Source organism: Neltuma alba, unplaced genomic scaffold (assembly GCF_004799145.2).
Source record: "Neltuma alba isolate B1F8T4 unplaced genomic scaffold, ASM479914v2 tig00010862_pilon, whole genome shotgun sequence".
Lineage (NCBI taxonomy): Eukaryota > Viridiplantae > Streptophyta > Magnoliopsida > Fabales > Fabaceae > Neltuma > Neltuma alba.
Window position 1 is genome coordinate 7,562 of NW_021635655.1, and position 26,760 is coordinate 34,321.

The 26,760-nt window shown below is 34.6% G+C and overlaps 3 protein-coding genes across 4 annotated transcripts; all 3 read left to right on the forward strand.

Annotated features, from left to right (window-relative positions):
• The first annotated feature begins 713 nt into the window (after window positions 1-713).
• LOC114759549 (probable galacturonosyltransferase 4) lies at window positions 714-5,787 on the forward strand. The gene is made up of 10 exons (XM_028948748.1): window positions 714-1,073; window positions 1,230-1,502; window positions 1,611-1,645; window positions 1,733-1,777; window positions 1,863-1,938; window positions 2,057-2,205; window positions 2,883-3,151; window positions 3,338-3,695; window positions 3,922-4,497; window positions 5,089-5,787. Exons 2-10 carry the CDS (start codon window positions 1,400-1,402, stop codon window positions 5,362-5,364), a joined length of 1,887 nt encoding a protein of 628 aa, XP_028804581.1. The 5' UTR covers window positions 714-1,073; window positions 1,230-1,399; the 3' UTR covers window positions 5,365-5,787.
• A 7,695-nt stretch (window positions 5,788-13,482) lies between these two features.
• Window positions 13,483-18,065, forward strand: LOC114759548 (endoglucanase 25). The gene is made up of 6 exons (XM_028948747.1): window positions 13,483-14,118; window positions 14,943-15,253; window positions 15,691-16,152; window positions 16,795-16,930; window positions 17,022-17,194; window positions 17,324-18,065. Exons 1-6 carry the CDS (start codon window positions 13,740-13,742, stop codon window positions 17,723-17,725), a joined length of 1,863 nt encoding a protein of 620 aa, XP_028804580.1. The 5' UTR covers window positions 13,483-13,739; the 3' UTR covers window positions 17,726-18,065.
• Window positions 18,066-19,066: 1,001 nt separating this feature from the next.
• Window positions 19,067-24,925, forward strand: LOC114759551 (MLO-like protein 13). 2 transcript variants are annotated; one of them, XM_028948749.1, is made up of 14 exons: window positions 19,067-19,186; window positions 19,795-19,849; window positions 20,334-20,560; window positions 20,789-20,905; window positions 21,359-21,422; window positions 21,521-21,609; window positions 22,242-22,316; window positions 22,428-22,516; window positions 22,926-22,975; window positions 23,168-23,208; window positions 23,315-23,563; window positions 23,871-23,938; window positions 24,172-24,232; window positions 24,476-24,925. In XM_028948749.1, the coding sequence occupies exons 1-14, from the start codon at window positions 19,067-19,069 to the stop codon at window positions 24,716-24,718; spliced, it is 1,548 nt and encodes a 515-aa protein (XP_028804582.1). In that variant the 3' UTR covers window positions 24,719-24,925. The 2 variants fall into 2 exon arrangements, with proteins under 2 accessions (XP_028804582.1, XP_028804583.1); XM_028948750.1 differs by lacking the exon at window positions 23,871-23,938 and having other exon boundaries at window positions 24,476-24,615.
• The last annotated feature ends 1,835 nt before the right edge of the window (window positions 24,926-26,760 follow it).

Sequence of the window (26,760 nt, forward strand, 5' to 3'; positions counted from 1 at the left end):
ATATAATTTAAATTTATTTGGCACAACTAACACAAGGCTACATTTATACCAACTAGGTATTATGAAAAAATCATAATCATAATTTTGACCACCTAAGCCTTGCCTTGTTTAGACAATAAAGGTTGTCTGTGAGGTGTAAATGGAAATTCAAATTTAAATAATTCTAATATAAAGGAGATATATATTATTTTAATTTTTCAATTTTAGTAGAATTTTTTTACCCCATAAGAAAAAATCATAAATAAAAACTGAAATTTTTTGGGCTAATTATAAAGAGATTCATCCAAATCCTGGCCAAGGGGGAAAAAATCCAAATCTGATCCCTTAAAACTATAATTAACAACAACAAAAAGGGCTTTATTAACCAAAGCCGCGAATCATGCGTGTTTTAGTTATTGACTTTAACTGGCAGGTCCCTCTGTACACTGAATAGCCAGCCAAGCCAACTGTAAAACTTTAACGTCTCTCACGTGGCCTGCACGCGTTTCTTCAGCCGCGTGCGCCTAATTTCAGCTATTTAATTTGATCACATTCTTTTTTCCTCTTTCTTTTCTGGGTTGTTCTGCAATTTAATTAATTCTTAAACAGCATGTTTTCATTGTAAACTTTCCGTTTTATGATTTTCTCTGGTTTTTTTAATTTGTTCTTCTCTTTTCTCTTAATTCTTCTCTCTTTCCCTTTCGTTAAATGATCTTGATATACTGACACAGACCCCAACAAAAATTAGTATCATCCCGTCTCGTCTGGGCTCATATCTCCTTTTCGCTGTTTGGCATTTTGGCATCTCTCCTCTCCTGGCTTCTATCTTCCTTCCAGGCCCTCTCTCTCTCTATACACGCCACAAACCCTTCTTCTTTTTGGTTTATTCTTCGTTTTCTTCTTTTACCCGCAAAGCCATTCTTCTTCTCTTCTTTTTCTGGTCGTGCATTTTACAGAAAAGGGTACGATACAATCCATAAAGAAACGGGTCCTGTGTTTTGGGGTTACAGAGCACATTTATCAGACATAACGCATCCTTCTCTGTTTCAGATCGGGGGGGAAATGCGTTTTTCTTTCCATTCTCACGAATCAGTGTATGCGCCATAGATTCGTTGCTTTTTGTTGAATTTCCTGCTTCGAATTCTTCCCCTGCCCCCTGAGATTTCTATCATTTGCATATATAAAAGTGGGTTTCTTTTCTCATCCTGAAAGGTTTTTTGTTTCTTGGGTTGGATTTTTGTTGGCATCAGTGGCCTCTCAAGACAGAATCTGTGCGGGCGCTAAAGGGACGCGTTGCTTTTTGTCGAGAAAGCGATAGCAGCGGAGGCATCTCTGCTCTTTCTGTGTTTCTAGCTTTGCCTTCTTGCCGACAACAATTTTGTGGGTGTTTGAAGGTTGTGATTTTGGGGTTTGAGTAGAAATGGTGGCTGTGAGAAACGTTGTGCTGGTGCTGCTTTGTATAACTGTTGTTGCTCCGCTTGTTCTCTACACTGATCGTCTTGGTAACTTCAAGTCACCTTCTGGTGAGTTTATCTTAGATCTCTTGTGTTTCACTGCCCATCCTGAACTTCCTAGACCCTTGCATTTCGCTGATTCTTGGTTTCTGTGTTTCTTTTTAATGCTATGCGCAGCCAAGCAAGAGTTTATTGATGAAGTTGCTGCTTTTGTAAGTGATATCTTTGAGAGAATTCAACTGTGTTTCAGTGAAGAGATGTTTGAATTTCTGAAATTTATTTATTTATTTTTTTGCCAGGCTCACAGTGCTGGAGACTCTGGCCATTTGAATCTGCTACCCCAGGTGAAGATTCAATTTTTTCCATTGAAAGAATTTTTCCCCTTGGAGTTGCTGAAATTTTTGCTGACATTTCTCATTTCGCAAACAGGAAACTTCAACGGTTCTTAAAGAACCGATTGGGGTTGTGTATACTGAACGTTCAACCGACACCAAGACACCTCAAGGTATTTTGTTTGGGATTTCTCTTTTGCTCATGAAGATTATTTTTCGTTTCTTGTTTATTTCTATTTCTAGTTTTTATATATTTATTTGTATTCTGATCCAACTGTCTCTTTGACCTAGATTTGCAATTGGCTGAATCAAGAGAACATGTATCTGCCAGGGTATTGTCAACTACAAATGAGGATGAGCAAGGTAAAACGGAGAACCTCATAAGAAAGGTGACAGATGGAATCACTCAAGAAACTAAAGCTGATGCAAATGGTGAAAAGGTAAATGGCGAAGCTGCATTAGAGGGCGATGACATCAATGCATCTCAAAACATAGCAAGTGATCCTATATTTTCTTTTTGTTTTTTCAGTATTTTGTTTGGTTTTTATCATACGCTGCGGCCATATGTTTACGGAATATTAATCTGTATCTTCTCGACAAGACACATTTTCAAGGCTTCTGGTCATGTTTAAACATTAATAAAATTTATTTTTACGGGTGTAATATCTATCATCTTTCATATATAATATTCAATGTCTAGTTTACTTTGTTAGTTCTGCATCTTGAATTAGTCACGTTAGGATCATAAGGTCTGACCTGCTGCATTGGAAGCTCTGGTATAACTCGTTTTTAGTTGGCAATTGGAAATTTGGTTCATTGTATTAAAGTTGATGATCTTTTGGCCAAGTTTTGTTGTTGAGCATGTTATTTGGTTTCTCCTGCATCACGTGCCCATTATCGTAAGAAATAACATCACTCATCTTCTTGCCTGCTCCCCTACCGGTATAGCCAGGAAACAACAAAATAACTTGCTAATATATATTGTTGATGTGTTGCTTATCTACACTCAGGACTTCATTATGCAGCCTTTCTGAGAAATTACTTTAATTAAGTGAAGGAAAATTAACTTCAATGCGGAACGAGATTTTCTTACTTCATTTGGTGCATCTTCCTTCAGGTTACCAGCCAAGAGGAACAAACAGCTGGAACTTCTGGCGAAGTAACCAATAGAATGCATAGATCATCTGAAACCAATAAGCCAAATGACAAAATACCATCAGATGCCCGGGTACGGCAACTAAAAGACCAGCTTGTGAGGGCAAAGGTTTATCTTTCCCTTCCTGCAGTAAAAAACAATCCCCACCTTACTCGGGAGCTTCGTTTGCGGGTTAAGGAAGTCTCACGAACACTAGGGGATGCAAGCAAAGATTCTGACTTGCCCAAGAAGTAAGCAATCCATTATGAATGCTGCTATGCCTCTCAATATGATGCCCTGTTTTATAAATTTTTCAGCTTGTGGTTTCATCTTTCAAGGCTTTTCTGCAGCTCCGTGATACATACATCATAAATAGCTCAGTTTTCATTGAGCTACATTTCATTAGTTGTTAATTTGTATTTGTTATATTAATGTAGTGCAAATGAGAGAATGAAGGCAATGGAGCAGTCCTTGATGAAAGGAAGCCAAATTCAAGATGATTGTGCTGCTGTTGTGAAGAAACTTCGTGCTATGATTCATTCAACAGAGGAGCAGCTTCGTGCGCACAAGAAACAGACGTTGTTCTTAACACAATTGACAGCAAAAACACTGCCTAAAGGTCTTCATTGTCTTCCACTGCGCCTTACAACTGAGTATTATTCATTGAATTCTTCTGAGCAAGAGTTTCCAAATCAAGAGAAGTTAGAAGACCCTGAACTATTCCACTACGCAATATTCTCTGATAATATTTTGGCAACAGCTGTTGTTGTGAATTCAACTGTTTCCAATGCTAAGGTATTCATTTCTGCTATAAAGAAGTTCCTTTATGTCGTCTTGGTCGCCAAGCAATTGTGAAAATCAAAAGAAAACGTGTTATTTCTGCACAAGGATGTAAATGTATTTAGACAGCTGTCTCCTTTTTCAATGTGGCTCAATTTTGCAGAGAAATGAAAGAAGTTCAAATATTGCCACCCCTATTTCTGATCGGATTGTAATAATTTTTATTGAATTGTTTTTGCAGCACCCATCAAAGCATGTCATCCACATTGTCACTGATAGGCTCAATTATGCGGCAATGAGGATGTGGTTTTTGGCAAATCCACCAGGCAGGGCAACTATTCAAGTTCAAAACATTGAAGAATTTACATGGTTGAATGCAAGTTACAGTCCTGTTCTTAGGCAGCTGGGATCTCGATCTATGATAGATTATTACTTTAGGGCTCATCGGGACACTTCTGATTCAAACCTCAAGTTTCGAAACCCTAAGTATTTATCTATCTTGAACCACCTCCGGTTCTACCTGCCTGAGATCTTTCCAAAGCTCAACAAAGTTTTGTTCTTGGATGATGATATAGTTGTGCAGAAGGATCTAAGTGGTCTTTGGTCAATTGATTTGAAGGGCAATGTAAATGGTGCTGTAGAAACCTGTGGAGAAAGTTTCCATCGCTTTGATCGTTACCTCAATTTCTCTAATCCTCTTATTGCAAAGAATTTTGATCCGCGTGCTTGTGGATGGGCATATGGTATGAACGTTTTTGATTTAGCTGAATGGAAGAGACAAAACATCACAGAGGTGTACCACAACTGGCAGAAGCTGGTACGTGCAGTATTTTACTTGTCTGAAAGTATTCCTGGTATGACTGATAGTCACACGAAAATTGGCACCTCAAAACCTTTACAACAGTGACGTAAATCTAATGTCTCATATTGTTATTGGGGGAAAAAAAAACAATTCTAACTGTAATTCTGTAAATATCGTCATGGTAGTAATACACCCTTTTAATGTGAATGAGCTCACAGCACATGCATTACCCTTAGCTTTTAAGATTGAGGCCAGCTTTACGCTCATGGACGCATTAATGTTCTCCACTCCCCGAGGGTTGGTTTAAAAGTATGAATTTGAATCTTCTCAGGCGACATGCCAGTCATATAATAAGAGTAATAACAAGTCTTTTTTGTACGTAGTGGATTATTGTGTTTTATCTCTTCAATTTAATGTCATGTTACAGGGGGTGAGCCTAATCTGTGAAGTACAATTGTATGCCCTTTATAGTGCTTATTATAAGGATGAACTCTAATATGTGTCCATCCAATATTGCACCATGAGAATGTTCCTGACTTGTTGTCTTGTTAATTTTTAAAGTCGAATATCTACTGATTTTTCCTGTCAAATTTAACTGTCATTCAGAATCATGGCAGACAACTGTGGAAGTTAGGAACACTTCCACCTGGTCTCATAACATTCTGGAAGCGCACTTTTCCACTGAACAGAGGCTGGCATGTGTTGGGTCTTGGCTACAACCCCAGTGTCAACCAACGAGAGATTGAGAGGGCGGCTGTTATACACTACAACGGGAACATGAAACCATGGCTGGAGATAAGCATTCCTAAGTACAGAAGTTACTGGTCGAAGTATGTTAACTACGATCACTTGTACTTGAGAGAGTGCAACATCAATCCATAGACGAGTCTCGTGGTATGTTTAAGTTTTCTTAGCATTAGCGTTGATGATGCAAGTCCATCTCCACAGGGATGCTATTTTTCTTTTTGAATGTTTGAAATTCTTTTGTACACACTCCTGTATTTTTGGTTGATTTGGGCAGAGAAGAATCAGTTCCAAATTAGATAGTCAATTTGCAGTTCTTGATCCCATGCCTGCAGAGACACCAAACTGTATTTGTAAATGAAATGAAGAGGCTAGATTTTTTTTTTTTTCCCCGTGGTTTCCTACTTTACTTCATATTCTCATCTTGCTCTCCACTTGTTTACCCGTTTTTGGCTGGACAAAAACTAGATATTGATCCTCCAAAAATGGCGTGATTACCACTTGGACACTAGCAAGTCCTTTTGTATCTCTTCAGTATTGTAAAGAATGATTTCATTTCAATTTCACTCATTCAAGTTCTTTTTTTTTTTCAATTTAGTCACACAAATATGAGAGCTTTGTATTCTATTACTGACTACCCTGCTTTTCTTATCAGAGAGGCCTTTGATCTTACATGACTTTTTTGTCATTATTTTTGAATGTATTAATATAGAAAATGTAATTTGGTTGGACAATATAGCCAATGTAGCTAGGTGTACCGACAAGTTTATAACCCACAGACAATGGGTCCCCCCTCTTAACTTTATCAGCATCAGGTGGTTCTGGACTTCGGGTTTTTTGTGAAAGGAGTATGGGAGTTTTTTTATTTTATTTTTTTTAATTGCTGCAAGATTTGAACTTGCGCACTTGTGCCTTGTGGGGTACGAACTATAACCCTTTACCACTCAAGTCATCGGTTGTTGGGTGAAGTATGGGAAGTTGAATTTTTTGAAGGAAGGATAAGAAAACAAGGCTGGATATAGTGGAAGGTGGGAAAGGAAAGGAAAAAAGGGGAAAAAGAAAGGCATGCGAGTGAGTTGTGGATTGATTATGGTAGGAGTAAAGTTGGAGGATGCATCATACTGCATAATAATATGCTGCTGGAGGTGGGTCCCAGGGACAGCTACTTTGCCTGCAAGCACTTGCATGAATATATATACACTATATATTTATATGATGGAAATTAATAATATAAATCCAGCACAGCCACAGGTAGGCTCCTGTGGTCACGTGGTGGATCCCATTGTCCCTTTGTCATTCACTGTAATGCTCCGAAAAACCAAAACAGGGAAAAAAAAAAAAAAGGACTTTTGTTCTTGTTGAAATTTTCATGGGTTTCAGGTAATGAAACATTTCCATGTGAGGACTCCAAGGGGAGAGATGGTGGAGTTTGGGACAAGAGCTAAGAAAATTGTTTTTCCCCCCCTCCCGCTTTACTTAGTTTACTGGGAGCTTTTAGGTTAGCACTTAGCAGGCCACAAGAACATTTGCAGGGTGAAAAATGCTGGTGATGTTAATGACAACAATGGTAGATGGGGTACCTAAACCAGTGCCTATAATTATGTGGGGCCACACAAAACATAGGAAGGTGTGATTGTGAATTTGGCCTTTTGGGAATGGGAGTTGGGTTCACAAGAGGCATTGGTGCATGGGTTAATGAATGGCGTGTGAGTCACAGCACAAAAGCAAAGGCCTTTATTTCCTGTAATGGCTCCTCTCTATGGCCGACACTAACGGTACTTTTCCTCGCTCCTCACGGATCTTACCTTCTAATTTTGCTTTTCCCCCCCTCTCTCTCTTTGTCACGTCCTTTTTTAATTAGGATTTTTCAAATTCAGTGAAATAACGTTTTGATTTTTTTTTTTCCCATTTGATTCTTTTCACTCTGAGATCTCTTTCTCTTGCTCCTTAAAAACCGCGCATAAATTGAATTAACATTATTAAATTTATAAAAATTTGTAATACTTTTTAAATATACCCTTATCCAAAAATTTAAAATACGTGAATCATAATTAATCAATTACTTAAAATTTTAGATGCAGAAAAGGACAAAACACGGACAGAATATTCAATACTCTAAATATTATCAAATAGGATTTATTTTAGAACTAAATAACATTGAAAAAAAATTACTTATGTGAATTAGAGGAGTGGAAATCAGGTAGATGGTTAAAATGGTGTAAAAGTAACCAAACGTCTTACTTTAAAATCCCAATTTATTAAAAGCATAAAGTAATTAGCCATTGTTATGACGAAATTGGTCTTGGTTTGTTTATGTAGGGGCTGGCTAAGCTTTTCCTCCCTTTGAAGCATTTGGTGGATTCTTAGTAACGTCTCATTATTTTTTTCATAAGCTGCTGATCTTTTTGGACATATGCTCATTTGTTTTCATTTTCAAAATTCTTATACAATAAAAACGATAAAAAAAAAGTGGTTTATGAGGGAAAAAAAATTGGATGTGGATCCTCTGTGCTCTAAAAGCAGCAAATCTGGACCATCAGTACTTTTATACACTATTTTCAATCCTAATTATAAGACCTTACTTACAGACGGTAAACGAGGTCTTATAATTAGGATTGGAGGTAGTATCATTTTTCAGAAAGTTTTTATTTAATTTTGACTTTTTCCCCTATTTTACAAGATGCATTATACTACGAAATGAATAATTTTCTTAGTGAGTCTTTTTCAAGAGTAATTAGCTATTAAAAATTAAAAAGAAACAACAGGATAGTCCAAGTGTTGCTGTTTCAACAGCATCACAACAGAGAATAAGAGTCGGGAAAATACAATAAGAAAAATCACTCTTGGGGTACTTATAGTTTTTTTTTTTTTCAATTGATACCTATGCACTTTTTTCTCATAATGAAATTTTTTAATTTTATTTTGTTAACATAATTAGTTTTTATACAAAGACCAACCTTGATGGCGTAGAGAGTGCTCTCAAATTTCATTAGGACTCCTTTGGGATTCAATCATTATTGTGAGACTTTAATGGGATTTTTCCGATTAATAATCATGTGTGACAGAATATTAAAAGTGTATTGACCATAAGGTCTAATACATATCGGGTTAGTTTATTAAAGTGTTTTGTTCCTCAAGAGCAGTGAGAACTGAGAAGAGAAGTTTCTTTGAAGCATCTTGGGCTCATTATTCTTTCTTGCATTAACGATTAAGAAATGGCCTTTCGTGGGGAATTTAATAATTAAGATATTACTTTTTTTAGTAAATAAATTATGAAATGACTTTATTTGACCTTCCTCTTTATTTTTATAAAGATGTATACATATGGACAAAATTTTTTTTTTACAGAATTAGAAAATACTCAAATGCGTATAAGGAAGGGACTGATTTCTCATTATTAAAATCATAGCTTATTTAACACTGTATTTTATCCAGTATGGCCCACTGAATTTTATGGGGTCTGTACAATGGGCCCAACTATTTAATTCCACTGTGATTTTTAAGACAATGTTTTTTTTAAAAAAATTATTTATACAGATTTCGATATTCTTTCAACACTGTTTGTTTATTTTTTGGGTTGAGAATCATCAATTACTTTTTAGGGAAAATTCCAAAAAAGGTCCTTAGAATATATGAAATCCCAGATTGGGTCCTAGAATTTCGAAAATGACAGAAAGGGTCAGTGACCCAATCTGTCATTTGTGAAATTAAAACAAATTGACAATTTTGCCCCTGACTAAGTAAAAGTGAGTAGTTATTCTCTACACAAATCTAGTTAACACTTACACTGTTCTAGTGATTACAAGATTAGTTGTAGTTAATAATAAGGTACCTGACTATGAAAAAGTGAGTAGTTATTCTCTACACAAATCTAGTTAATGCTTACACTGTTCTAGTGATTACAAGATTAGTTGTAGTTAATAATAAGGTACCTGACTATGAAAAAGTGAGTAGTTATTCTCTACACAAATCTAGTTAATGCTTACACTGTTCTAGTGATTACAAAATTAGTTGTAGTTAATAACAAGACATCTGAATATGAAAAAGTGAGTAGTTATTCGTTGCATGAATCTAGGTAATGCCTAAACCCTTATAGTGATTACTTAAATCATTGTAGTGAATAAATACAAATAAGGGCAAAGTTGTCAATTCCTCTTGATTTACCAAATGACACATTGGGTCACTGACCCTTTCTGTCATTTTTGAAATTCCATAACTCAATTTGGAATTTCCTATATTCGAAGGACCTTTTCTGGAATTTTCCCTACTTTTTAAAGAATACCATTTTATTAATGTATTTGTATTAGTTAACATACATGTATTTACAAATTATCTACTAATAAAGTTTTTAAATCATTGAAATTTTTTTTATGGAACTAACTCTAACGAATTGGACGACTTTTTTTTTATGCCATTCATATCTTAAAAATTATTTTTTTAAATTGAAATTTTTTTGGCGTGGATTTAAAATCAAGGTCTAATGCAACCGTATTCTGTCTTTTTTTAATAGGCAACCGTATTCTAAAATTAGAGTACATAACTTTTATAAGAAAATAATTTCACCATATGAAGAACAAAAAAAACAAGAGGACAAATTTGACATGTGGACTTATTAAACACGTCATTCATTTAATTATTAACTTTTTATCAACAGTGTGAACAATTTATCAGCGAACATAAAATAATTTCTATAAAAAATAATATTTTCATCATATTTATAATTTTATTTCTTTTAAATTAAATTTAAAGTCAGCACCGACACTCAAGGACAGCCGACACTCGTAACCAAATGAGTGATATGTGAATGAAAGTGATGTGGTCGTTGGGATTAAGAAATTTGTTATAATTTTTTTAAGGAAACGCATCTTATAATTTAAGGTAATAATCTTTGTCCTTATTAGCTCATGACAAATTAAAAAGTATTTTAATTTAATATGACCTAATTTTTTGGAAAAATGGTAAAAAAAGACCTTGAAATTATAAAAACACAGATATTGTCAAAACTCAAAGTGAAGCTGTCAATAGTCCCTGTTTGCGTTTTTACAATTCTAAGGTTTTTTATTACAATTTTTCCTAACTTTTTTAGGTATTAATTTTTTTAATTAAATATTTATCCATTACAACCGTTAGTTAGATTAGATGCTTCCCGCCACTTGTTTTTGGAGGCTTCCTAATTGTAAAGAAAAATGCCAAAAGGAGGAAACCAAGTACTCCTCCGATCCTTATTATAAGATCCAATTTGACTTTTTATTTGGTCCTAATTATAAGACCCAATCCATTTTGTCTCTTATATTTATGCATTTTTTTCCAAGATAATCCTTCTAATAATGATAGTTTTAGCCAATATACTTAATTAGCAAGGATATTTTAGGAATGACAACACTTATTTATTATAAATAACCAACTTAACTTACTTCCTTAATCTCCTCAAATAAGTCAATTGGGTCTTATAATTAGGACCGGAGGAGTATTAAGTAACCAACCCCTATATATATGGTCCATGGAAAATTTCTGCCACTAGTAACGTAAAAAATATGTAATCACGTCATCTAATTTTTAGGATATTACCTTTGAAGAAGTTACACTATTTTTAGTTATATTGCATATAAAATATGTGTAGATAAACTTAACTAATTTAATTAACCTTCACAACTTAATAATAAACTCCCGTGTACTTTCGAGTTCATATGGATGACCTTAAATTGTTAATTTTCTACTCTCTTATACTACTTCTGATCCTTATTATAAGACCTAATTGACTAATTTGAGAAGATTAAGAAAATTAGTTAAATTAGTTACTTGTTATAAATATGTGTTGTCTTTACTAAAACACCCTTGCTAATCATGTATATCAACTAGAGTTACCATTATATGAAACATTTTATATGTGCAATTATTTTAAGGACTATTTTGAAAAAAATACATAAATATAAGAGACAAAGTGGATTGGGGTCTTATATTTAGGATCAAAATAAAAATCAAACAATGTCTTATTTTAAGGATCGGAGGTAGTATTTTATTTTTTATACATATAACTCCTCAAGCATCTGACTGATATGGAGGTAAACTCCTTAAAATACAAATCAATTGCGAATAAATAATAAATAAAAGTTAATTACATGTATAAATATGAGAGTTTAAGGAGATTTATTGTAAAATTTAAAAGGTTAGGAATGTTATCTACCTATATCATAAAGTTGATGAGAGTTTTATATAATTTAGGCTATATTTAATACAACTAAGGTAATCCAAATATAGCGTTATATGAACTAATTTAGCTTCAATTTTAAGCATGACCTGAAATAAATAGTGTAGCTATTATTTTACCAAAAAATGGGTAGCCCTTTGTGTTTTTTTCCCTCCTAAAATGTTACATTCAAACTCAACTTTGAGCAATTTTAATAACTGATTAAGTCATATAAGTAAGAAAGTCCATTTTCAGCATTTCAATGACGTAAACTTTGGTGTTCACGAAGTTTTATTTTTTTGTATTTTAAAGATTGTTAATCTAATAGTAGTAAAAAACAAAAAAAATAATTTCCTTCAAATGCTTATATACTTTAAAATTAAAGCAACCAACATAGAAAATAAAAATTATATTTTAAAATCAGATTTGAACAATTCAAATTATCTTGAAAAAAAATAATTATTCTTAAAACAACAAATAATCGACTATTTGGATTTTATCCAAAATCAATTATTGCTGGTACAATAATATTTTTTTCCCAATAATATCCAAGTGCCCCTTAAAATGTCAAAATCAATTTTTAACCAAAAATCATAGTTATAAATAATTTAACTCCAAATATATTTTTTCACCATTAATTCAGACAACATATAAGCAGAACAAATTCTTTCATGAGAAAAAGAACAAAAAGCTAGGAATATAGTTTTTTTTTTTTAAATTTTTTTATTGGGGGTTAGGTTCCTTGCTGTTTAGAGCCTTAAAATTGAAGGACACCGCTGGGGTTACTGTTGCCGACAGGCTGTCCTTGTTCCTTGTTGGATTTTTCTTACTTGAAGAATCAGCACAAGTCCAAATTAAATAAATAAACGATTTTTTAAAAAAATTAAAAAGGAAAAAAATAATTATGAAAGGAAAGTTTCTAACCATCTCTTAACCCACATGACATTATTGACTAATTATGGCCCCACCAATCAATCATAATTATTAATTATTCGCCATCACCGTCTTCCTTCTCCATTTTTTTTTAATTTTTTAATTCCCATATGTCATATGGGAAGGAATAATTTCAAGCTCTTCCAAATTCTTTATAACTCTTCCATATTTGGAATTTTATACCTAATGAAAGAAAAATCAACAATTGAACTATCTTTTTTTTTTGGAGCTGAATTATCTATTATTTTATACTTAATTTCCTTTTATAACGTTTAAAAAATATAAAATTGGGACAAGTAAATCTAAATGCCACCATACTTGGATCTAAATATTATCTCCCAAATTAAATATGATTTGCATAGCCCATGAGCCAAGCTACACCATTCATGGTAAAATGAATCATTCAACTCTTTATAAATTTTATATTATAGTATATGTTATTTTATTTCTAATTTTTTAGTCCATCATTGTATTTTTTATCTCACAATATTATTCAAAATTATATATAATGCTATAATTTTATATGGTAAAAATACATACTTGGTTCTCTAATTTCATATGCTGCTTCAGTTTGATCGTTTCATTTTGTAAATTATATTTTTAGTCCACTAATAGTTTTGATTTTTTTTTAATGCGGGTCATAATTACTTTTAAAAAAGCAAATTTAATATATAATTTTTTGATAACGTTTTATAAGAATTTAAATCAAATGTCAGGATTTTTTTTGTTGAGGATATTAAAATTAAAGAACTTAAAAGACACTATAAATTTAAAGGAATCAAAATAAAATATTATGAATTAAAATTGTGCCTTTGTCTAATTTATTTTTGTTTTTCAAAGATTTCATTCACCTCGTTTTGCACATTAATCAAAATATGAGAAAAACAAGCTATTTCTTCCATGAAAACAATTTAGTATGATGCAGAAATTGTTGCGTGAATCCTTAAAGTCTTATCTAATTTTTACAGTTAATTTCAGAACTAAAAATAAAAAGAAATCATTAAAAAAAGGAGTACAGCTAACAACCGTGTTTGGAACAGAATATTTCAATCTCCAGACGTCACAATTTCACAAGTCCAGCTTGAGTCCTTCTCACTACAGTCTACAGCCCCATCGTCTTCACCTTTTTCTTAGTCCCCATAGAGAGAGAGAGAGAGAGAGAGAGAGAGAGAGTCAGATATGGTGGTGGCATAATTGTTTATATGTATTGGCTAGCGTTGCCGGGTCTATCACTTTACTAGTTTGCTAATATAACTGTGTTTCTCTCTCTCATTGCTTCCAACATCATCGTCGTCTTATTCTTCTTCATTCTTCGCCTTTCTTAGATCTGCTTGTGTTTCTTCTGTCGGTGGGGGTGTCTGGAGACTGAAGATCTCCAAATTCAGCTTCCAAAATGAGTATGTATGGTAGGGATCCGTGGGGTGGCCCGCTGGAGATTAATGCCACGGATTCCGCCACCGACGATGACCGGAGCCGGAATCTGCAGGATTTCGATCGGGCTGCTCTGTCTCGGCCACTGGACGAGACCCAGCAAAGCTGGCTTCTTGGACCTGGCGAGCAGAAGAAGAAGAAGTATGTGGATCTGGGTTGTATTATTGTGAGCCGCAAGATCTTCGTTTGGACGGTGGGGACGCTCCTTGTTTCTGCCTTCTTGGCTGGCTTCATCACCCTCATCGTCAAGGTTGTCCCTCGCCACCACCATAAGCCTCCCCCTCCTGATAACTACACTTTAGCTCTTCACAAGGCTCTTATGTTCTTTAACGCCCAAAGATGTAAGCCTTTTTTTTTTTTAAATAAATTTTTTGCTACCATTTTCTCTTTGATAATTCTCTTGAGCATTCAATTGCTCTTAGAGGTAATCATCCTGTTTGTACCTGTGATTGTGAGACCCCCCTCTCTCTCTAACCCCTCCCTCTCGGTCGCTCACCCAAGTGCACGCTCACAAACACTCACGTACCTATCAAACACTCATTTACTTATCCGTCTTTCTCTTTTTTGTGCTTGTAATACGGTATTGAAGATCTTAAATGTTGCTTCTTGACGATTTATGATTGATTCCTGCAGTAGACTATGCATCTCTCTTTCTGATAATTTCTTATTAAGATAGTTTTTAGTCACGGGAATTGAAGATTTTTGATGCTGATTGTTGATGATCTACAATTGAATCCCGCAGTCTCTGGTTACTCCTTTGTTCATGTTTTTAGCCGTTTCTTTGCAAGATACGTTTTATTGATGAAATCTGAAGATGTTAAATGTAGGTAATGGATTATTTATCGTCGGTTCCTTCAGTCGGCACGTCTTTATGTACAGTTCTGACCACCTTTTGTTAGGAAAACTTCTAATTATTAAATTTGGAGATTTTACATGTTGCTGTATTTTTATTTTCCTTGTTTGATCACTTTATTCGAGAGTCTGGTACGAATTTGGGATAATCCACCTCGTAAGCAAGTTTTGGAGCTGATTCTATGTCTAATCACATCGATCCCCATAGATGATCATGTGTGACTTGTTCTAAACGAAGCCCTCTTTGATGATTAGCTTCAGAACATTATTTGGGTTAAAAAAAATTAATTTTTTTATTGTTCACTGCATGCAGCTGGGAAACTCCCTAAGCATAACAATGTTTCATGGAGAGGTAACTCCTGTATGCAAGATGGCAAGTCTGATACATCAAGTACAATTAAGAATCTGGTTGGTGGCTATTATGATGCTGGAGATGCTATTAAGTTCAACTTCCCTTCATCGTTTGCCATGACCATGTTGAGCTGGAGTGTAATAGAATATAGTGCCAAATACGAAGCTGCTGGGGAGCTCAACCATATCAAGGATATAATTAAATGGGGGACTGATTACCTATTGAAGACCTTCAATAATTCTGCTGATACCATAAGTACAATCGCCGCCCAGGTAAACATTGTGCTTAAAAGATATATTTGAATTGTTGATTTTCTGCTTATTATTCCATATGCGGAGATTTCTGTGCCCCAAAACTTTTGTCCTCCTGTTGATGTGTGTGTGTGTGTGTTTTTTTTTTTTTTTGGGGGGGGGGGTTAGTTTGGCTCTTTGTCTTCATTGGTTTTGGTCATTTGTTTAGGCGTGGACTTGGCATGAAGACCTACACCCTCTATGATCCCCATTCAGGGTGTAGAACACATGGAAAATGGCAAACAAGGGATTTAATCTCTACATTATGTCTGAACTTCTGCAATTTTGATGTTACTTCTAATATATTAAAAAAAAAAAATTGACATGTAATAATGCATGCTTGAAAAATGTTCTCAGTCATTTTACTATAAATCGTTGGGGAATTAATCTTATTGTTGTTTTTGTGACTTCTTTGACAGGTTGGGGCAGGGGATACTTCCGGAGGAAGTACAACTCCAAATGACCATTACTGCTGGATGCGTCCAGAGGACATTGACTACGAGAGACCTGTATATGAATGTCATAGCTGCTCAGATCTTGCTGCAGAGATGGCTGCTGCTTTAGCTGCTGCATCCATTGTTTTCAAAGATAACAAAGCCTATTCACAGAAACTTGTTCATGGTGCCACAACGTTGTTTAAATTTTCAAGGGACCAGAGAGGAAGATATAGTGCTGGTGGTTCAGATGCTGCGTTATTCTACAATTCCACCAGCTACTGGGATGAATTTGTGTGGGGAGGGGCTTGGATGTATTTTGCGACTGGAAATTCTTCTTACCTTAAGCTTGCTACTACTCGCGGCATTGCCAGGCATGCTGGTGCCTTTTGGGGAGGCCCTGATTATGGTGTTTTGAGCTGGGATAACAAGCTTGCTGGCGCTCAGGTAATTTGATGGAGGTTCTTTGCGTGAGCTTTCTGAAGTTAACTTATTTATTTGTTTGATCAAATGAGATCATGTCCTCAGACTGTAGTTGGAATTGGAAATTGAAGTATTTGAAGCTTGGGTTATTCTAATTATATTGTATCTCGAGTTTCTGACTGATAGTTGAGTTCTACGTTACCTGGCTAGCGGCTGTATGCAGCTTAATACTCTTGAATCTTGATTTTTAGCATGATCTATATTTTTGTACTATCTTTAGATTGTTAAAGCTTTTATTCACACATATTCTCTGTTTGTTTGTAAGTCATTCTTGGTATGAAGTTAGTTCTTTACTAGTGCTTTGAAATCTAGTCTGTCATGTTTACTACTGCTTTGATCATTATTATCCCTTCTTGAAGCGCTCCTTTGCTTTCCCTGATTTTATGTCATGTCATTATGTTGTAGGGCATGGCCATATTGACAGTTTGTATTTAGCTGACTTTCTTGTGAGTCTATGAGGAACTATGTGCCATTGTTAATGACTCAAGTATATGAAGTTATCTAATATAGACAGCAACTTAAGAACAGTTTTTGTTTCCGTTAGATGTTCTTGGTCTTGCAATTCCTTCTTTAGTTAGTAACTTAATTTTGACATCTTGTGCTTAGGTTCTCCTGAGTCGCTTAAGATTGTTCTTAAGTCCTGGTTACCCGTACGAAGACATTCTAAGTGCCTTTCACAATCAGACCAACATAATTATGTGCTCTTATCTGCCAGTTTTCACAAGCTTTAATAGAACAAAAGGTAAGGATCCTACTTGTTCAAATTATTTCACTAGGCATTAGAGGTAATGCTGCTTTGCATTCTAATGTGAATAATGGTATATTTTGCACAGGTGGCTTGATTCAGTTGAACCATGGTAGACCTCAGCCTCTCCAATATGTCGTCAATGCAGCCTTTTTGGCTACCCTATATAGTGATTATCTTGACGCTGCTGATACACCAGGATGGTACTGTGGACCCAATTTCTTTTCTACTGATGTCCTTCGAGAATTTGCCCAGACTCAGGTGCTTAATATTATGCTCCCTTGACAAGCCTATCGGTTCTTGCTGTTCCTCAGTTAATTGAAAACGCTGCGAAATGTCTGCTAAATTTCAATTTCTCTGACTTTCTGTTTGGCTTTTTTTTTTGGGCAGATAAAGTACATCCTTGGGAAGAACCCTCGAAAAATGAGCTATATTGTAGGTTTTGGTAAACATTACCCGAAACATGTTCACCATAGAGGTGCATCTATTCCAAAGAACAAGGTTAAGTATAACTGTAAAGGAGGATGGAAATGGAGAGACTCAAAGAAACCCAACCCGAATACCCTGGTTGGAGCCATGGTTGCTGGTCCTGACAGGCATGACGGTTTCCATGATGTTCGTACTAATTACAACTACACAGAGCCAACTCTTGCAGGAAATGCAGGATTAGTAGCAGCACTAGTGGCCTTGTCAGGTGACAAAAGCACGGGGATTGACAAAAACACCCTTTTCTCTGCTGTTCCCCCAATGTTCCCGACACCGCCACCCCCTCCAGCGCCATGGAAACCATAAGTTGCTATGCTGTTCATTATCTCTTTTGGCTGAGTGTGTCCCAAATTACTTGAAGACAAGAAGGAAGACTGGAAGGGCATGAACATAATTGGAGTTATGGAACAATATCTCGTGAGCCCAGTAAACTGGGGCCAGTTTGTGCACTCAAGATTAGCATTAAGGGTTGAAAACTAGTGTCCCTTCGTTTAAATTTTGTGACATACGTAGTGTATATGTAATAAACATTGTATTCTTTAAAGTTGAAAACTGAACATCTTGAAATTGTTTGACTGTTTCATACGATCTTTTACAGATGATGACAAATGAGTTACATGTTCTTAATTTAAGAAAACTTGTGCTACTGAATGTTCCATCCATTGAAACTATTTTGCTGTTTCAGACTTTTTTATTTATTCAAACGTTTTGGTTATTTTAGAAACCAAACATCTAATCATTGTTTTTTCAGCTATACTCTTGTTTAATAATTATATGGATGATTGTTTGAGAATTATCTCTCTCTCTCTCAAGTATGGTATAGCGGCCCCACCACCTGTATGGCTGTACGTCTCTCCTTTTGGCTGCAATCAGTCAAAGGCATTTTTGTCCGCCAGCTTTCTTTCAAAGCTCCAGCGGAACACTTGATCTATATAAATATTACCTTGTACGAGAGCTGGATCTGTAAATATTAAAAAAATTAATTAAGTTAATTATTTGTAATAAATAGATACCGTCTTTTTTAATAAATTTTTATTAATTATGAGTATTGAAATTACTTTTTAATAAAAACTCCTTAATACATACAATCACTATATAAATTATTTGAGATCAAAATGAATAAATATTAAAAATAAAATAAACTGAGATATTATATATAGGACTCAACTGAGTCTATAACTAACTTTTATATTAAAGATTAGAAGTAGTATTGGAAAATGCCAACAAAATGTGTTGCTTATAATTTATTTGTTCAAATTTGGTGCAAACCGCAAATACCACGCTAATCGTATCATGTTATTTAACATCCTACCCGCAAAAACAACTTGTATTGCAAGTTTCCTGTGCTTTTAATTCTGCATGCAACATGCTAATTGGTGAATTATGCGTTACTTGAAGTGAGCGTGTAGCATCCAATTCCATAATTTCATGCCAACGTCATTTTGCTTTGGACTTGAGTATTCTTTGCTTCGTTTTGAGTGGTTAGATGCAGAATCAAGCCTCACTATCCTCAACAATTTAAACAAGACTCCTTTCAATAATCTCCCAACTTACCAATACTTTTCAGGCCAAAGTCTGAAATCAGCAACAAGAAAAAGACGAAATTTTGACAAAATTCTGTCAGATATCTGAGGCCAACTACTGGAAATGGCAGAGGAACCGAACGAGTCTCTGGAATATACACCAACATGGACTGTTGCAGTTGTTTGCTCCATCATTGTTGGTATTTCCTTCTTGGTCGAGCGTGGCATTCATCGTCTGGGGAAGGTAATAACGCTCTCTCACTTTTAAACCTTTAACCATTCTTCTCCTTAGCTTCTATCGAGCAGGGAAATTTAATAATCTAATTTTTCTTCGCAATTGGGGCATGGCACATTCAGCTGGAGTTCAAACTGGTTGATAGATTCTTATGTGCCTAAAGAAATTGACTGCCTTGATCAAACAGTGATTCCATCACAGTTCTCCTTTGCTTCAACAATAATGTGAGAAGCCAATAGGAGTGTGGCAAAAGGAAGATGATAGGAGATAGACATTAGGTAGAAGAGAGAATAGACTAACGGATTGGGTTCAGAGAAAGGAGTTTGTCCCTCACAATGATTCAGATTCAAATCCACTATCAGAAAAGTGTTCACATTTAGTATTTGTACGTAATTAAAAAAAAAAAAACAGAAAAATAAAGGGTAGGAACGGGGCGAAGCTAGAATTTTATTTTGAGGAAGCCATCAAAAATCATATATAGTATTCATTGAGGGGTCATGGTTCCGGCTAGCCCCCTTCCTCTGCCATTGAGAATCCAATTTATATTTCTTCCTAGTTTTTATTTCATGTAAATTATTGGGTGTATAGTAATTTGCTTATTGGCTTGGGTGATACAGTACCTGGAAGGCAGGAATGATGCACTAAATCGAGCATTAGAGAAACTAAAAGAAGGTAGATTTTCCTTGTCGTAATCCTCACATGCACACATTCATTTAAACAACAAACGAACTTTAAGTAAATCAAAGTTATTTATCTCATTTTTCTACAGGCAATAAAGATACATAACATCATTTAGTCAGTTAATTTGCTGACTTACCAATATAACTTTGATCACAAAAGGATGCTGTCATAAACTTCAATGGAAAAGGTTTCAATGGACTTTGCTTATTTATTCATGACAAATATTCATTATTGGATGCTATAATTAGTGAAACCGGGTTTCTAAGAGGAAAGTTACCTGAATAAGTATTTGCAGATCCAATAAACTCCCGTAAGTGAATAATGACACTAATCATGATAAATATTGATTGTACTCTTAAATGGAATACACGTCACAATTACTGACTCATATTGAATCTTGCGTAATATTCTTCTGTATATATTCTTACGGGATTGTGTAGACTAACAAGTGTGTCTGCCACTTTGTTTTCACCAGAATTGATGCTTTTGGGGTTCATTTCCCTTCTGTTGACTGTCTTTCAAGGTTCGATAAGTCGCATGTGTATCCCACCAAGCCTTGTAACAAATATGCTTCCGTGCAAGAGGCATCAAGAGTCCACAACAGGTTCAGAGCATAATTTAATATACTATAACACTATAACCAACAGAAGAAGGCTGTTTTCTGAAGAAACTAGTTCGGCTTCAAAGCATTGTACCCAAAAGGTAATAGCAAAAAATAACTGTAAATCCAGATATTAATAGATTTAAAGAATAGCCTACTGAATAGTAATGGATCCTACATTTAGGGCCGGGAGATAGGTAAGAAGAAATTGAATAAGATATTAAAGAAAGATCACTCTTACTGAGAAAACAAGTTATGCTTCCTTTCTTATTTATTGCAATTTTTTTTTTATAAATTTATAACACATTCCTTTCTTTCTTCTTAAACAGGGGAAGGTTCCATTGTTATCGTTAGAATCATTACATCATCTGCATATTTTCATCTTTGTATTGGCTGTTGTACATGTGATATTCTGTGTATCCACAATGCTCCTCGGAAGTGCAAAGGTAAATCAGCACTGAGATTGACTCTTTATTTTGAAGAAAATTTGGTTAAACTGCAAAAATACACTAAGTTAATTGTGAATAGATATGCAAGTGCTACGGAGTGTTTTATTAGAGAGGATATGTACCATGCTTAGATGTCTTTTCATCATTTTCTTGGCCTACCTATCTTCTTCATACAAACTTTATCTTAGATTTTTTTTTCCTTATCTTGTTTCTTGTGTTTGATACAGTTTTGCTTCTCTTTTATGATATCATGAAAAATGGTAGTATCGTTACCCTGGGTTGAATTTGTTTGAGACATTTTAAATTTCACAGAAAAGGGAATTTAGTTTCTTTCGGTATTCCTCACTGTACATCATAAAGGAAATTCAAGCGTGCACTCATACATGAAGAATATCATAGTTCCATGAATTGGGTTGTGCCATAATGATGTTTATTGTTTAATTCATGTAGATCCGCCGATGGAAGAAGTGGGAACTTGATGTTCATGGAAAAAACAGAAGATTTGGTTCAGCGGGTATTATGACTGTGAAACTCAATATTATCTGTGCAAGAACACCTGAAGAAGTGACTTGGCATTTAAGGTTCTAACATTAAATATTTTCTTATGTTCAGCTAATAACAGCCAAGCTCTCCATGAGAGAGAGTTCATAAAAATACATGCTGAAGGATTTTGGAGAAAAGCTGCTGTTATAAGTTGGATTGTAAGAATCACTTTTCTCTACGTGGTTCTCATAACATCTTTATTTGAATCATTGGTCTTGTTTGGAATAGAGAACGGATTCAAATAGAGTGGAAGAAAAATAATTTTTGGGATGAGTAACGTTCCTTGTGTTCTTGGATAAAAAAGCAACAAGGGAAAATTGTTCTTGGATAATAATAACGAAAGTACGATAGATATTGTTGTGGGCCTGAGAGGATGAGGGGAAAAATGGTTCCGTATCTTCTGTACATTTGAATCACATCTATATCCAAATTAAGGACAGCATTTCCAATATGTTGACCTTCTATAATCAGCAATGAAGCCTTATCCCAACTGGTAATATAATTAACCAAAAATATGCCCTTAACAAATACAGTATTTCAACAGTTGTGTATCTCCATCTTTGAGTGAAGATTTAAGTAAAATGGAACTTAGAAAAGCTTTTAATTTCCCTGAAGGAAATCTTAGCAAACGCATCTTTGGTTTGAGCAATGGCTTGAAAATGGTTTTGTAATTAACTTATGGATTTAATCCAGTGCTTGAATGGATTATAAATTGCTACAGAAATGAGAACTTAAAGGTTTGAGTAGATGCCTGATGTGATGACTTTTGGGTTTGGGTTCATTTTGGCAGAAAGCATTCTTCAAGCAATTTCATGGCTCTGTTACTGAGTCTGACTACGTTGCACTGCGACATGGATTTATAAAGGTTAAGATCCTCCTAATTTTATATACAATGTGGCATTTCTTCGCTATTCACTAATACTCTCTTATTTTTAGACACGAAATGGCCACTAATTATGAATTGTGATTTTTCCAGAAACACGTCCCAGGAGATCCTAACTTTGATTTTCACAAGTACATGATGGGAGCACTTGAAGATGACTTCAAGAAAGTTGTCGGCATAAGGTGATAATTCACATGGATTCAGATCTCTTTCATTTCTGGAGAAGTGAAGAGAGTGGAAGAAAGGAAGTGGAACTCACTTATGACTGTGGGGCCCACCTCTCTCTTCATTGTTTTATCTTCCAGTACTGGAGGAGATCCTCTCTCAATTCAAACATCGAGAAACTTTTGGATAGATCAAACATATGAAGTATAATCATAGACCAAAATGATTATAGATGGATTAGCAAACTTGTTGAACTTTTTTCGTAATACCTACTTCTTCTAAGGCAATTGACCGTTCATCTATGATCAATTTGGTCTATCAATTTTTTGTCGGCAGAAACAGGTCTATCTAGAAATTTGTGTGTTAGAAAATGTTTATGCCATCAAATTTAAGACCATCTATTCTAAAATTGTTCATCCATCACAGCTGGTACCTGTGGCTCTTTGTTGTGCTCTTTTTACTGCTAAATCTTGAAGGTAATATTTGTTCCTGATTCGACAATATTCTTGGGAGACGTTTTTGGGATAATGTTATCTTTCACTTGTCAAACGTCAGTCAGCATCATGATTTCATTTGCTTTTGTTAAATACCGACACATCCTTTCTACAACAATATCTTTCACAAATGTTGTCTTAGAAATCTAATCCACATGAAAATTCACCATGCAGGATGGCACACTTATTTCTGGTTAGCTTTTTTACCATTGATAGTAAGTGACTGAGGCTATTCCCAGCGTTTACAATTTGTTAGTGCTGCACATGAGGGATGTGATGCCAGTGAAACTTTTGTGTTCATTCATCTGCCTTATGTTACAGCTTCTTCTTCTTGTGGGAGCGAAGCTAGAGTATATAATTTCTCGATTGGCTCAAGAATCTGTACAACTGATTGAAGAGGAAGATCAAGAGGCTGAAAAAGCTGGGGGAACCTTGGAGGAAAAGAAAGAACAAGGAGTGAAACCTTCAGATAAACACTTCTGGTTTGGCAACCCTGCTCTTGTGCTTGACTTGATCCACTTCATTTTGTTTCAGAACTCTTTTGAGATAGCATTTTTCTTCTGGATTTTGGTGAGTACTTACATGAAATCTCTCTTTCAATTCAAAAGACATATGTTCATGAGTTCATCTGTTGGTTCCAATTTTGTACTTGCTCAAAAAGTTGTGTCATAATGTCATTCTTATTTATCATCATGTGTCCAGGATATGACATCTAAGGTTGTCACATAATTAGGCGTAAGGATAAGAGTTACGACATTTTGAAAAATAAAATGAAGAAGCAAGACCCACTAAAACGTTGAGGAATGAAAATGCAAAGATGATGAGCATATTTAGACTTTCAAAATATCTCTAAAACTGTTAATTCTCATCTCTGCAGTTCACATATGGATTTGATTCATGCATTATGGAGAAGGTGGGCTTCATCGTTACAAGACTCGTTATGGGGTATAATATAAGAAGCATATTATTCTTTCCTTTTCTTTTTGTTTGTTTTGAATTAGAGGGGTAGGCACTAATAGCCTGAAGTTGGAGTTGAACTCGCGACCTCTCACTTAAATAAGAGCTTTCATGTCATTAGGTTACAAGACTATTGGCATAGCATTCTACTTTTCAGTTCTAATTCATCTCGGGTGATATTGGGTTGTATCATCTTCTCACTTCGTATCATTGTGGCGCAGCTTAATAGTTCAAGTGCTCTGCAGTTACAGCACCTTGCCTCTTTATGCTCTAGTGACTCAGGTAAGATAATCTAAAGGCTTACCTTCTGATTTTTTTTAAGAAGGCATTTGATAAAATGTCATCTTGGTCCTAATAGCTTAGATATCAAGCATGTTTAAAGTTTAATGGTACATTGATATCCAAAATGTTTGATGTCCTCAAAAATACGAAAACACACGATACCTTGCCAACATTTGCAAAGAACAATACGAGGTTGTGCGTACGAGAAGTTGAAATGTTTTTGATGACATCGGTGTTGTCCAGATGGGAAGCCGGTTGAAGTTCAAAGCCTCGGTGGCATCGTCTATTTTGAGTTGGCGTGAAGGAACAAAAAGTAGACCCTCTGGTGGGAATTCCTCTGCTTCAGGGACTTCACACTCCCACAAAATGATCCAAGAACCAACACAACAGCATGTTCATCAATCTGATGATCAAGGTCAAGAATCTTCAGTTGAGCTTGCTTGTATCGTTGAGGCCTCTTCAAAGCAACCTCATACCGTCAATTAGGCAACTGAGGTTTGGTACGTATCTCTGGTTTCTGCTGATATGAATCCTTCCCCAGAATTGGAGCTCAGTCTTAATTCTCTTCTGATTTCTCCAAGATTGCCAAGAATTGATGAGTGAGAGAAATATGTAGTCCCCATCAGCATTATTTTTAACGGTGTGTGTGTGTGTGTGGGGAAAAAAATATTGTAATATTTGCATGCAAATTTAAAATTTTGAAAATATTAATAAATTATACATGCTAATTCCAACATTATTGATCACATCATTTTTTTTACCGAATTGAAAAATATCAGAAGTTTAAAGTATGGCTCAAATAATTTGATAATATTTGATTTAATCTGCCATATATACATAGATTTGAAAAATAATGTCAATTTTTTGTATTTCAAATCTTGTAATTTGATGATCCGACTACCATCTTAAAATATTAAATTAAAATATATTTATCCAATATTTAAAAGCGAATATTTTGTTTGCTTAATATTTACCACCTTGAATTTTGTGTTGGCTTTGATATATTATCTTCAAAACTTTTCGCCGTTCTCATTTTAAAGTTAGCGCAATTCAGTGTGTTTTCTGAAGCTTATGAGTCATGAAATTTAGATATATTGCGGGTTTGCTAGAGTGGCTTGTATGTATTCTTTTGATAATCGCAATTCATCAAGAACTGAAATTAACCTTATCAAAAAGTCACAATAAAGAATGATGATAACGATTTAAAAAAAAAAGTTAGCAGTGAGTTCAATAAAACAAAGGTTTTTTTTTGTGGCTAAAATATATGTTTAGTCTTCTAAATTTATACTACCTCCGGTCTTTAATATAAGACCCTGTTTGACTTTTATTTTGGTTCTAAATATAAGACTCCAATCCACTGTCTCTCATATTTATATATATTTTTCCAAAGTAGCCCTTCTAATAATAAGAATTCTAGTCAATACACTTGATTAGCAAGGATATTTTAGGAAAGACAACACTTATTTAGGATAAATAACTAACTCAACTTACTTCCTTAATCTTTTCAAATTAGTCAACTGGTTTTTATAATTAGGACCGGAGGTAGTATTAAGTTTCAGTTTTATCCCTTAAGTTTACAAAGTATATTTTCAACCTCTTAATGTTAATACTGTTAACTCTTATTAATGAAAAGTACTGATTTGACGAATTTAATGATGACTTAACAATAAAATGCTTTTTTTAATACACTGATTTTTTTTTTTTTGGGATATACGGTTGGTGATAAATATTGATTGAGTCCTATGCCTATCATCTCTTCTATTGAGGTTATTGAATAAGGATATTGATAAAGGGTCACTCTCTCATATTAGCTCTGCTCCTTAATATAATATCTTATTTGACTTTTATTTTAAACATAAATATAATATCCCAATCCATTTTGTTTCTCATATTTATACTCCTCTGGTCCTTAATATAAGACCCATTTAACTGATTTGATTAGATTAAGGAAGTTAGGTAATTTAGTTAATTATAAGAAATGTAACACGATTTTCCTAAAACACCATAATCATCTTTCTTAATATCCCCTCTCCCTCTTCTACTTGATTATGGTTGAGGGAGTATCTATAGGGGTAATTTAGAAAAAATTGATAAATATAAGAAATAGGTCTTATATTTAGGACCAAAACCAACTCAACAATTGGGTTCTATATTAAGGACCGGAGGAGTACATTTTTTTCTAAGATAGTTTTTCTAGCAATAGTAGTTATAACCATTTATTATAAATAATTAACTTAATTTCCTTTTTTAATTTTCTCAAATTAGTCAACTAACCCTTTATAACTAGGACCGGAGTCCAGAGCTAATATTATTAAAGTTGGCGTTGGTTGATTTTGTTTTTCGTTTTGTCTGTTTCGCAGATTGCTCTGCTTTCACACATTATTGGATCAGTTTTATAATTGGTAAAAGCAATATGAAAGGAAATTATCTCCAGCTTCAAACTGGCCTCAATTTCTTCTCTTTCTCGGTTCCTATTAGTATTTACAATAGATCTAGTAGAAAGGCAAGAAATACAATACTGTATAATC